The 13,067-nt window shown below is 38.6% G+C and overlaps 1 protein-coding gene across 1 annotated transcript in view; it reads right to left on the reverse strand.

The window, feature by feature from the left end:
* DISP3 (dispatched RND transporter family member 3) overlaps positions 1–13,067 on the reverse strand; it is a 58,162-nt gene that overhangs the window by 19,297 nt on the left and 25,798 nt on the right. The window contains exons 4-5 of the mRNA XM_061161225.1: positions 1,489–1,625; positions 125–259 (exon numbers count right to left, since the gene is read on the reverse strand). Of these exons, the coding sequence (XP_061017208.1) occupies positions 125–259; positions 1,489–1,625 (272 nt within the window). The remainder of the gene's footprint in view (positions 1–124; positions 260–1,488; positions 1,626–13,067) is intronic.

The following is a 13,067-nucleotide window of genomic DNA, read 5'->3' on the forward strand; positions in this document are numbered from 1 at the left end:
GAGGTTGGAGAGAGGACTTTTGAGAGCCCCCATGGAAGCCAGACTTTTGCATCCTGTAAAAGGCCCTTTGGGGGTCAAATTCCCAAGTGGGAGGCCCATATCCGTGGCAAGAGAATCAACTCACCGATGCCCACTATCACAAAGGCAGCCACCCCATTGAGGATGCCCAGGTACTGGATACCGAAGACCACATGATACAGGAAGAGTGCCACCAGGCAACTGAGGCCGATGCTGGCGATCCCGAAGAAGGACAGGAACACTGCGCAGGGCAAGCCACGGGGGATGGAGCGGGGGACCCAACAGAACACAGCCTTTCAGTGTCTCTGGCCCCGGATGGGCCCTGCCTCATATACCCTCATCCCCAGGGGCACCTTCACCGCCCCATCCGAGCCCAGCATAGTTCTCCATCCCAGAGAAGGTGCCGGGCAGGAGGCCTGAGTAGCAGATGAACCCTTGTTGCCTAAGTCAGGTTGTTCACGGGCCCTCATCTTTTCAGAGCTTACTTCACATGCTAGTAGGAAATTATTATATTTCTAACATCTGTCACCCCAATAAATTAGAGGTTCCACGGAGGGAGGAAGTACATCTGTGATGTTCACTACTAGAACACTGGCACCTGAGAGCATCTGGCACATAGTTGGTGCCCGGTTAATATTTGTTATGTGGATGAGTGAATGTCTTTTCCATTTTTGAAGGTATGACCAATCTCTCATTCACTTGGCCAATGAAGAGTACCTCTATATATGCAGAAAGAAGCAGCTAGGGTGCATGGGGAAGGGGCGGTAGAAAAGTGAACTGGGAGTCTAATGGCAGCTCACTTGAGACTTTAAAACAGGCTAAGGATGAGACTTCCTGGCAGTGGTCCAGCACTTGGGAAGCTACCTTCCAGTGCAGGGGACACAGGTTTGATCCCTGGTTGGGGAACTAAGATCCCACATGCCACAGGGCAACTAAGTCGGTGTGTGTTAACTACTGAGACCATGCGCTCTGGAGCTCATGCACCATCAACTAGAGAGCCCTTTGTACAACTATAGAGAAGCCCGTGAGCTGCAGCAAACAATTTATACTGCAACAAAAGATCCCGCGTGACACAATGAGGATCCCACGGTTCACAACTAAGACCTGTTACAGTCAAATAAATAAATACTAAATAATAATAATAAACAGGCTAAGGAATGATCCATAAAGTGTCCAATACTCCAGACTCCACAGAACTTATCAACAAGAAAAAGACTGTCAAAGAAAAGTTCAACTGTAGGAGGTGTTGGGGGAGTGGGCCCTGAGGCATGGCCCAGTCTGCCTCTGCATCTCAGTCTCCCTGCCCAGGGTTAGAAGGTGATGTCTGAGCAGCTGTCCCACCGCCAGCTCTGAGACAGTGGACTCAAGCCCATTTCTGGCATTCCTGAGCAGGAAGGCTTTGTCCAGAGAGAAGCACTCTGGGAGCAACGAAGGGGCTGGCTCCACGTGGGGCCGCTGGAGAAACTGTACCTGAGCAGGAGGTGAGAACGTAGACGAGAGCCGCGATGCAGCTGCTGCTGATGAAGGCCAGGAGCATGTCGTTGTTGAAGGTTCTGCGAACCTCATAATCAAAGAGGTCTGTGCCCCCATACAGGACCTGGACTTTGCTGGGGAGGGAGGACACAGAGGGAGGAAAGACAGAGTGGATCAGAGATGGAGGAGGACCACGAACCATACACCTCCTCAGTGGCTCTTTATCTTGGTTGTACATTATGATCACCTGGGGGCTTTCAAGAATCCTGATGTCCAGGTCATACTCTAGACAAGTGAAACTAGCATGTCTCGGGTGGGACTGAATTATCAGTGAGGTTGAGCTTGCTGCTCCACACAGACAATAGTCAATTATAGCTGAATTCTATGTCATTCTCAATTATCCTCAATTCTCAATTGTTCACAGCAAAATTCTAAATTCAAATCAGCTTCCAGATACTCAGTCTTACAGTGCTATTCAGTGTCCATTTAACAAAAGCTATTAGAAAAACTTAACCAAGTTGGTGAAGTTGACTTTTAAAATACCAAGATGGGTGAGATCTGTTCCTGGTCAAGATGGAGTAACAAGATGACATCTATATTTCCTCTCCTGTGAAACTAACAATAAAAAAAAGAGAGAGAGAATACATGAAAAAAAGATTCTGGACATGACAACAAAGAATGGTGATCTCTAAGAGATGAGAAATAATATGGACTTTGTGATCACTCTGACTTACTGGCTTGAGAAAGTTTCCAGGCTTTGGTACATCCTAATATATGGTGCAATGGAAAAGAGCCTGCCTGCCAATGTAGGAGACACAAGAGACACAGGTTCAATCACTGGGTCAGGAAGATCCCCTGGAGTACAAAATGGCAACACACTCCAGTATTCTTGCCTGGAAAATTCCATGGACAGAGAAGCCTGGCTGGCTACAGCCCATGGGGTCACAAAGAGACACAAATGAGTGAATGAGCAAGCAATATATGGGTTAACAGACATCTTAAAAGAGCATGAAAGTTTTCCAAACTTGATGAAAATGATAAACCCCTTGATTCAAAAAGCTTGAGCAGCAGACCCCACGCACAAAAAATCATAAATAAAACAACAATGCACATCATAATCAAATTGCTCAAAATAAGTGACCAAGATAAAATCTTAAAAGCAGACTGAGGAAAAAAGATGCATTATGCACAGAGGAACGAAAGTAAGAATGACAGGAAATTTCCCTTCAGAAACAACGCAAGTGAGAAGACAATGGGGCAAGACCCTTCACCGATGGAGGAAAAAAGTCAACCCAGAATTCTAGAATTTGAAATGTATATTTCAAAAACAAAGGTAAAATAAAGATTTTTTTTTTCAGTATACAAAACCGGAAAGAATTCACCTTCAGTACACCTTCACTACAAGAGATGTTAAAGGAAATCCTTCAGGGAGAAGGCAAATTATTACAAACAGAAATACACATCTACACAAAGGAATAAAAAGGACTAGAGATGGTAACAACATGAATAAGTGTATAAAAATTTCACATTACATAAATTTTTTAAAATGATGGCTGACCATTTAAACAGAAATAATAGTAATGTAGTGTGGGGTTTATAACATATATGAAAATAAAATATATGACAACAATAGTATAAAGGTCAGGAGGAAGGAAATGGTGGTATGCTATTCATATATAGTGTACACTATACCTGAAGTGGTTTAACATCATTTGAAGGTACACTGATAACTTAAGGATGAACTCTGAAGCAACCACTAAATTAAATATTTATAGCTAAAAAAACCAAAGGAAATAAAATGGAACAATAAAAGATTCTCAGTCCAAAAGAAGGCAGAAGAGAAGAAAAAGGAACTAAGAATATATGGGGAAAAGAGAATGAAATAAAACTGTCTTAAGTCTAACCATGTTAACAACATACTAACTGTAAAAGGTCTCAGTTTAGTTCAGTCCCTCAGTCGTGTCCAACTCTTTGCGACTCCATGGACTGCAATACACCAGGCTTCCCTGTCCATCAGTAACTCCCAGAGCTTACTCAAACTCATGTCCATAGAGTTGGTGATGCCATCCAACCATCTCATCCTCTGTCGTCACCTCCTCCTCCTGCCTTCAATCTTTCCCAGCATCAGGGTCTTTTCCAATGAGTCGGTTCTTCGCATCAGGTGGTCAAAGTATTGGGAGTTTTAGCTTCAGCATCAGTCCTTCCAATGAATATTCAGAACTGATTTCCTTTAGGGTGGACTGGTTAGATCTCCTTGCAGTCCAAGGGACTCTCAAGAGTCTTATCTAACACCACAGTTCAAAAGCATCAATTCTTTGGGGCTAAGCTTTCTTCATCCATACATGACCACTGAAAAAGCAATTTTCTTGAAGAAACCTCTAGTCTTTCCCATTCTATTATTTTCCTCTATTTCTTTGCATTGATCACTGAGGAAGGCTTTCTTATCTCTCCTTGCTATTCTTTGGAACTCTGCATTCAAATGGGTATATCTTTCCTTTTCTCCTTTGCCTTTAGCTTCTCTTCTTTTCTCAGCTATTTGTAAGGCCTCCTCAGACAACCATTTGGCCTTTATGCATTTCTTTTTCTTGGGGATGGTCTTGATCACTGCCTCTTGTAAAAGGTCTAAATATCCAAAATAAAAGGCAGAGGCAGTCAGATTAGATTAAAAAATCAAGACCCAGCTGCCTACAAGAAACTCATGTTCAATGTTGACACAAATAGGTTAAAAATAAAAGTACAGAAAAAAGTACCATGCTGACATGGATCAAAAGAAACCCGGAGTGGTTACATTAATAATAAATGAAATAAATTTCAGGGCAAAGAATATTACTAGAAATAAAGAAAGTCATTTAAAAATTATAAAGGGCTCAGTTTGTTAAAAGAATGCAACAATACTAATTGCTTTGGACCTAATAACAGAGCTTTAAAATACATGAAGCAAAAACTGACAGAAATGAAAAAAGAAATAGACAAACCTGCAAATAGTTGGCCATTTCAAAACTCCTTTCTCAATAACTGCTAGAACAATTAGACAGAGGATCAGTATGGATACAGAAGACTTGAACAACACAATCAACCAACCTGACTTAATCGACATTTACAGAACACTCCACCCAACAACAGCAGAAAACATTTAAGTGCACAGGGAACATTCATCAGGACAAACCACACTCTAGACCATAAAATAAGACCCAGAAAATTTAGAATAACTTAAGTCATAAAAAGTATGTTCTATGACCACAATGGAATTAAATTAAAAATTAGTGACAAAACACTACCTGGGAAATTCCTAAACATTTGTAGACTAACAAACTTTTAAATAATATTAGGATTAAAGAAGAGATCAAAAGGGAAAATTGAGAGTATTTCGAATTGAGTGAAAATAAAAGCACATGTCAAAATGTGTGAGATGTGCTAAAATGATGCTTAAGGGGAATTTTATAGCAATAAACACCTGTATTAGAAAAGAATACAGTTTTCAAATCAATGACCTCAGCTTCTGCTGCAAGAAAGCAAAACAAGAGAAAATTATACATAATGTAAGTGGAAGAAGGGAAATAATGTAGATCAGAGTATAAGTATATAAGCAAACAAACAGACAATAAATATCAAAGAAACCAAAATCTAGCTCTTTGAGAGGACCAATAAGATTGATAAATTTCTAGCCAGACTGGTCATGAAAAAAGGAGATAAGACACACATGAAGGAGGTGATACCACTACAATTTAAGTAAGTATTCAAAGATAATAAGGGAATATTTATTATGAATTACGTTGCACCAACAAATTTTTACCATTTAAATGAAGTGGACAAATTTCATGAAATATACTACCAAAGCTTGTGTAAGAATATAGAAATAACTTTAATAGCCTTACAAAAGTGTTAGTTGCTCAGTGATGTCTGACTCTTTGCAACTCTTTGCAGGCTGGACTACAGCCTGCCAGGCCCCTCTGTCCATGGAATTCTCCAGGCAAGAATATTGGAGTGGGTAGCCATTCGCTTCTCCAGGGGATTTTCCTGACCCCAGGATCAAATCTGGGTCTCCCATATTATGGGCAGATTCTTTACCGTCTGAGCCACTAGGGAAGCTCTATACATATATTTAAAAATTGAATTTGTAGGGACTTCCCTAGCAATCCAGTGGTTAAGACTCTGTACTTTCACTGCAGGGGGCACACGTTTGATCCCTGATTGGGAAATAATATCCTGCATGCTACATGGCATGGCCCAAAACATTTTTTGAATTTAAAAAAAAAAATTGAATTTGTAGTTAAAACCTTCCCCTAAAGAAAACTCCAGATTCAGATAGTTTCATTGATAAATTCTACCAAACATTTAAGGAAGAGTAATACCAGTTCCATACAAACCTTCCAGAAAACTGAAGACAATATTTCTCACCTCATTCTGGAAGACATTTTGATATCAAAATCAAACAAAGATACTACAAGAAAACTACAGCCCAGTATCCATCATTAACATGCCAATGAATAAAGAATACAAATAGAATCTAACACTATATAAAAAGGATAATCCCAAGGGGAATCTGTCCAAGAGAGCAAGGATGGTTTAAACTTTAAAACTCAATTAATATAATTCATCATATTAAACTAAAAATGAAAAATGTATGTTCTCTCTCTAGATGCAGAAAAATATTTGGGAAAAATCCAATATTCATTACTGATTAAAAAAAAACTTATCAGCAAATTAGGAATAGAAGGGAACTTCCTTAATCTGATAAGAGACATTTACAAATACACCTACAGACTTCAGTCAGGGATAATGAAAGGTTGTCCATTCTCATCACTTTCATTCAACATTGTATTGGAGGTTCTAGCCAGTGCATTCAGACAAGACAAAGAAGTAAAAGAAATCCAAATTGGAAAGGAAGAAGTAAAACTGTCTTTATTAGCAAAAGACATGATTGATTATGTAGAAAATTAAATGAAATCTATGAAGAAATTTCTAGAACTTATAAAGGAGCTTATCAAGGTTGCAGGACCCAAAGTCAATTATATTTCTATATGTTGAGTTGGCCAAAACATTCATTTGGGATTTCCATGGTATTGTTGTTGTTCAGTCACAAAGTCTTGTTTGACTCTTTGTGAACCCATGGACTGCAGCACACCAGGCTTCCCTGTCCTTCACTATCTCCCAGAGTTTATTCAAATTTATGTCCATTGAGTTGGTGATGCTATCTAACCATCTCATCCTCTGCCACCCTCTTCTCCTCCTGCCCTTAATCCTTCCAGTATCAGGGTCGTTTCCAATGAGTCGGTTCTTTGCATCAGGTGGCCAAAATATTGGAGCTTCAGTTTCAGCATCAGTCCTTCCAATGAATATACAGCGTTGATTTTTTTTTTTTTGATTTATTGATTTGATCTCCTTGCAGTCCAAGGGACTCTCAAGAGTCTTCTCTAGCATCACAGTTAAAAAGCATCAATTCTTTAGCACTCAGCTTTCTTTATGGTCCAACTCTCACATCCATACATGGTATGGAAAAACCCCAAAGAACTTTTTGGTCACCCCAATAGAAGCAACTAACAACTGGTATACTTTCAACTAACAAGGAAATTTTTAAAAATATCATTTACAGTAGAATAAGAATGTGAAATAGGGACAAATCTGACAAAAGATATCAGATTCATCGGGTTAATTTGATCATGAGACTCAATACTGTTAAGATGTCATTTCTCCTCAAATTGATCCAAGTATTTGACATAAACATAATCAGGATCCCAGTGGACTTTTATTTAGGGAAATGGATAAGCTGCTTCTAAAATTCATAGGAAAGGAATTCCCTGGAAGTCCAGTGGTTAGTTTTCTGTACTTCCGTTGCAGGGGGCACAGGTTCCAACCTGGTCAGGGAGCTAAGCTCCTGCATGCATGGCCAAAAAAAAAAAAAAGAAAGAAAGAAAGAAAATGAACCAACCATTAAGAAACAATAAATAAATAAAATAAAATTCAAAGGGAAACGTAAAGGCCCCAGAATAACTAATATAACTTTGAAAAAGAACAAAAAGTTGGAAGGCCAACACTTGGACAAGACATGGCATAAAGCTACCATAATCAAGACAGTGTAATACCAATGTGTAAATAAAATTTAAAAAATTGGTTGATGGAACAGAACAGAGTCCAGAAACAGACCCACATATATATGGACAAAAGACTTTTGTCCAAGATTCTAAGTCAATTCAGTGAAGAAGGAATGATATTTTAAATAAATGATGCTGGAACAACTGGATATCCATATAAAATAATAAATACCAGCACCTTATGCTACATATAAAGTATATGCAGTATATGTCTTACACCATATACAAAGATGAACTAAAAATGGAATATCACAGAACTAAATGTAAAGCCAGTATTAAAATAGTCAAAAAATCTAAATAGTTCACCAACAAAGACAAATGGATGTCAAATAAGCATGTGAACATCACTAGGAAGTACAGAAATCCAAGTTAAAACTATAGTGAGATATCACTACACAGAATGGCTAATTTAGACTTTTCAAACTGACCATGGACTTCCCTGGTGGCTCAGATGGTAAAGAATATGCGTGTGGTGCAGAAGACCCAGGTTCAATCCCTGGGTCAGGAAGAACCCCTGGAGAGGAGTCAGGTGGGCTATGGTCCATGGGGTCACAAAGAGTTGGACAGGAATGAGTGACTAACATTTTCACTTTCAAACTGACCATACCAACTGTTACAGAGTTTGTGGAGGAACTGGAATTCTTTTATACTGGGTGAGAATGTAAAATGGTACAATCAATTTGGAAAACAATCTGACAGTTTCTTAAAAAGTTAAACTCACATGGGGGCTTCCCTGGAAGTTCAGTGGTTAAGACTTTGCCTTCCAGTGCAGGGGGTGTAGATTCAAGCCCTGATGGGGGAGCTCAAATCTCACAGACCTTGCGGCCAAAAAACCAAAGCATAAAACGGAAGGAGTATTGTAACAAATTCAATAAAGATTTTAAACAAATGATCCACATTAAAAAAAAAATCTTAAAAAACTACATTCATGGTTTTTTTAAAAGTTAAACATACACCTATCATATGACCTAGTCATACCACTCCCAGATATTTATCTGAGACAAATGAAGGCATTTGTTCACACAAAGGCTTTGTAACATCTCTATCTACAATAGCCAAACCTGGAAATAACCCAAATATCCATAAACAAGTGAGTGGATGAACAAAAGTTGGCATCTCCACACAATGATACTACCCAGCACTTAAAAAGAATAAACTGTCAATACATGCAACAACATGGATACAATTCAAAACAATTAGGCTGAGTGAATGAGATCAGTCAAAACTGTGCATTCTATATGAATAGAAGGAACATACCTCAACATAATAAAAGCTATATATGACAAACCCACAGCAAGCATCACCCTCAATGGTGAAAAATTGAAGGCATTTCCCCTGAAATCAGGAACAAGACAAGGGTGCCCACTCTCACCACTACTATTCAACATAGTGTTGGAAGTTCTGGCCACAGCAATCAGAGCAGAAAAAGAAGTAAAAGGAATCCAGATAGGAAAAGAAGAAGTAAAACTCTCACTGTTTGCAGATGACATGATCCTCTACATAGAAAACCCTAAAGACTCTACCAGAAAATTACTAGAGCTAATCAATGAATATAGTAAAGTTGCAGGATATAAAATTAACACACAGAAATCCCTTGCATTCCTATATACTAACAATGAAAAAACAGACAGAGAAATTAAGGAAACAATACCATTCACCATTGCAACAAAAAGAATAAAATACTTAGGAGTATATCTACCTAAAGAAACAAAGGACCTATACATAGAAAACTATAAAACACTGATGAAAGAAATCAAAGAGGACACAAACAGATGGAGAAACATACCGTGTTCATGGATTGGAAGAATTAATATTGTCAAAATGGCTATTCTACCCAAAGCAGTCTATAGACTCAATGCAATCCCTATCAAGCTACCAACGGTATTCTTCACAGAACTAGACCAAAGAATTTCACAATTTGTATGGAAATACAAAAAACCTCGAATAGCCAAAGTAATCTTGAGAAAGAAGAATGGAACTGGAGGAATCAACCTGCCTGACTTCAGACTCTACTACAAAGCCACAGTCATCAAGACAGTATGGTACTGGCACAAAGACAGAAATATAGATCAATGGAACAGAATAGAAAGCCCAGAGATAAATCCACGAACCTATGGACACCTTATCTTTGACAAAGGAGGCAAGGATATACAATGGAAAAAAGACAACCTCTTTAACAAGTGGTGCTGGGAAAACTGGTCAACCACTTGTAAAAGAATGAAACTAGAACACTTTCTAACACCATACACAAAAATAAACTCAAAATGGATTAAAGATCTAAATGTAAGACCAGAAACTATAAAACTCCTAGAGGAGAACATAGGCAAAACACTCTCCGACATAAATCAAAGCAAGATCCTCTATGACCCACCTCCCAGAATATTGGAAATAAAAGCAAAACTAAACAAATGGGACCTAATGAAACTTAAAAGCTTTTGCACTACAAAGGAAACTATAAGTAAGGTGAAAAGACAGCCCTCAGATTGGGAGAAAATAATAGCAAATGAAGAAACAGACAAAGGATTAATCTCAAAAATATACAAGCAACTCCTGCAGCTCAATTCCAGAAAAATAAATGACCCAATCAAAAAATGGGGCAAAGAACTAAACAGACATTTCTCCAAAGAAGACATACAGATGGCTAACAAATACATGAAAAGATGCTCAACATCACTCATTATTAGAGAAATGCAAATCAAAACCACAATGAGGTACCATTACACGCCAGTCAGGATGGCTGCTATCCAAAAGTCTACAAGCAATAAATGCTGGAGAGGGTGTGGAGAAAAGGGAACCCTCTTACACTGTTGGTGGGAATGCAAACTAGTACAGCCGCTATGGAAAACAGTGTGGAGATTTCTTAAAAAACTGGAAATAGAACTGCCATATGACCCAGCAATCCCACTTCTGGGCATACACACTGAGGAAACCAGATCTGAAAGAGACACGTGCACCCCAATGTTCATCGCAGCACTGTTTATAATAGCCAGGACATGGAAGCAACCTAGATGCCCATCAGCAGATGAATGGATAAGGAAGCTGTGGTACATATACACCATGGAATATTACTCAGCCATTAAAAAGAATTCATTCGAACCAGTCCTAATGAGATGGATGAAGCTGGAGCCCATTATACAGAGTGAAGTAAGCCAGAAAGATAAAGAACATTACAGCATACTAACACATATATATGGAATTTAGAAAGGTGATAACGATAACCCTATATGCAAAACAGAAAAAGAGACACAGAAATACAGAACAGACTTTTGAACTTTGTGGGAGAATGTGAGGGTGGGATATTTCAAAAGAACAGCATGTATACTATCTATGGTGAAACAGATCACCAGCCCAGGTGGGATTCATGAGACAAGTGCTCAGGCCTGGTGCACTGGGAAGACCCAGAGGAATCGGGTGGAGAGGGAGGTGGGAGGGGGGATCGGGATTGGGAATACATGTAAATCCATGGCTGATTCATATCAATGTATGACAAAACCCACTGGAAAAAAAAAAAAAAGATGCCATATATACAAAATTAGAAAATGAAAACCAATATATAGTGATAGAAAAGAGAAAGTGGTCCTGGGGTGAAATGGGAAGGAAGGTGAGGCAGGATGGAGTGACTGTCAAAGGAACATGAGTAGACTTCTGAGGGTGATGGATCCATTCATTAACTTGATCGTGATAAAGGTTTCATAGTGTATACATGGGTCAAAACTAATCAAATTGTAAACTTTAAATATATGCAGCTAGTGTATATCAACTCAAAGCTGTTTTTAAAAGTCAAACAGGACATTTACAAAAAATGTAGAAGAGATCTTTGAATTGACTACTTTTTTGAATTAAATTCAACAAAGGGTTAATTGAGCTTTCATTAGAATAGAAAACTGAAAGGTTGGTCAATTGTTCATTCATTCATTCATTTGTATAGCATTTATAGAACATCTTCTAGGTTCTGGGTCCTATTTTAGTTTCCAGCTATAGAAAGACATAGGCCCAAACGTCTACTCTTGAGTAGAAACGAATAGCTCAAGCAAGACCAATATTCCTGCTTAGAACTACTAAGAAATCAAATAAAATTGAGAAATCATCTATTTGATGACATTAGAGATTTCCTGAAGCAATGAAACTAGAGAGCTGAGACTCCAGAAAGGGAAGAACCTACAAAAGATAAGCTTCCCTTCCACGCTTTGTTTACCCTGGAGGTATCTGCTGATTCCGAACACAGGCAGGAGGCTGAAAATTTAGGCATGGAGTCAGAAAAACTAGCAGAGCTGTGGGTAGAGACTTGCAGACCAGCAAAGCATAAAGCCAGTTCCTTTGGCAGCACTTCTGCCAAATACTAGGGCAGTCTGGAGTTTGAGGCTACAAACTTAAGCAGAAAACCTCAGAAAAACCAGAGGAGAGATATTTTTAGCTCTTTTGAGAGACAAAGCTTAGGGTTTGGAACATGTCAGGGGAAACGGGCTCTGCAGAAGACACAAGGCTCTCAGTTGAAAATCCTAGAGAATCAAGGGCAAACTAGAGGTATGCTGTGGCTTTTCAGGACTACAAACCAGCCTCAACTCTGTGTAACTGCTGTTTGTTTAAGGTGATCAGCCACAACTCCACCTGCCTAGTGGAGGAAAAGAAAAACTTCCTCTGGAAGAAATAACATCATCTGGACTTCTATGTTTTTACAGACAATATTCAATACTCAGTAAAAATTACCAAGCATACCCACAGGCAGGACCACATGACCAAAAACCAAGTGAAAGAACAGACCACAGGGAAAAAAATCAAAAGATATCCACAATAACCTAATCTGGTAAAGAATTCGCCTGCAATGTGGGAGACCTGGGTTCAATCCCTGGGTTGGGAAGATCCCCTGGAGAAGGGAATACTCCAGTATTCTGGCCTGGAGAATTCCATGGACTGTATGGTCCATGGGGTTGCAAAGAGTTGGACATGACTGAGCTACTTTTACTTTCATCCATAATAACATAACTTAATATGCTTAAGAACACAGAGGAGAATATGAACCAAATAAATTAAATGGTGAAAAATTTCACCAAGGATTTAGATCTATAATAAAGAATTATTGGAAGTCCTCAACAGAAAAACATTAACCTTGAAATCTCAAGAGACATTAAACATCAAATTAGATACAACGGAAGACAGGATCAGTGAATTGGAATATCTAAACCAAAACATGCAAAGCAAAGAAAAACCTGGCAAAGAGGACTGAGAACACATGGGATTCATATAAGATAAGCCATAGGAATGTATTGTACAGCATAGGGAATATAGCCAATATTTTGCAATAACTGTACATGGAGTATAACTTTTAAAATTATATTAAAATTTTTAAATTAAATTTTTAAAATGAAGAAAGTAGCATGCTGATTACCCAGACTCTTCAGCTTATCTTTCCAGCTCCCACCTTTTATTACCATATTCAAAAATCAAAGAAAACACATGCGACTTTGAAAATATCTAACATTTGTG

Source organism: Dama dama, chromosome 14 (genome assembly GCF_033118175.1).
Source record: "Dama dama isolate Ldn47 chromosome 14, ASM3311817v1, whole genome shotgun sequence".
Lineage (NCBI taxonomy): Eukaryota > Metazoa > Chordata > Mammalia > Artiodactyla > Cervidae > Dama > Dama dama.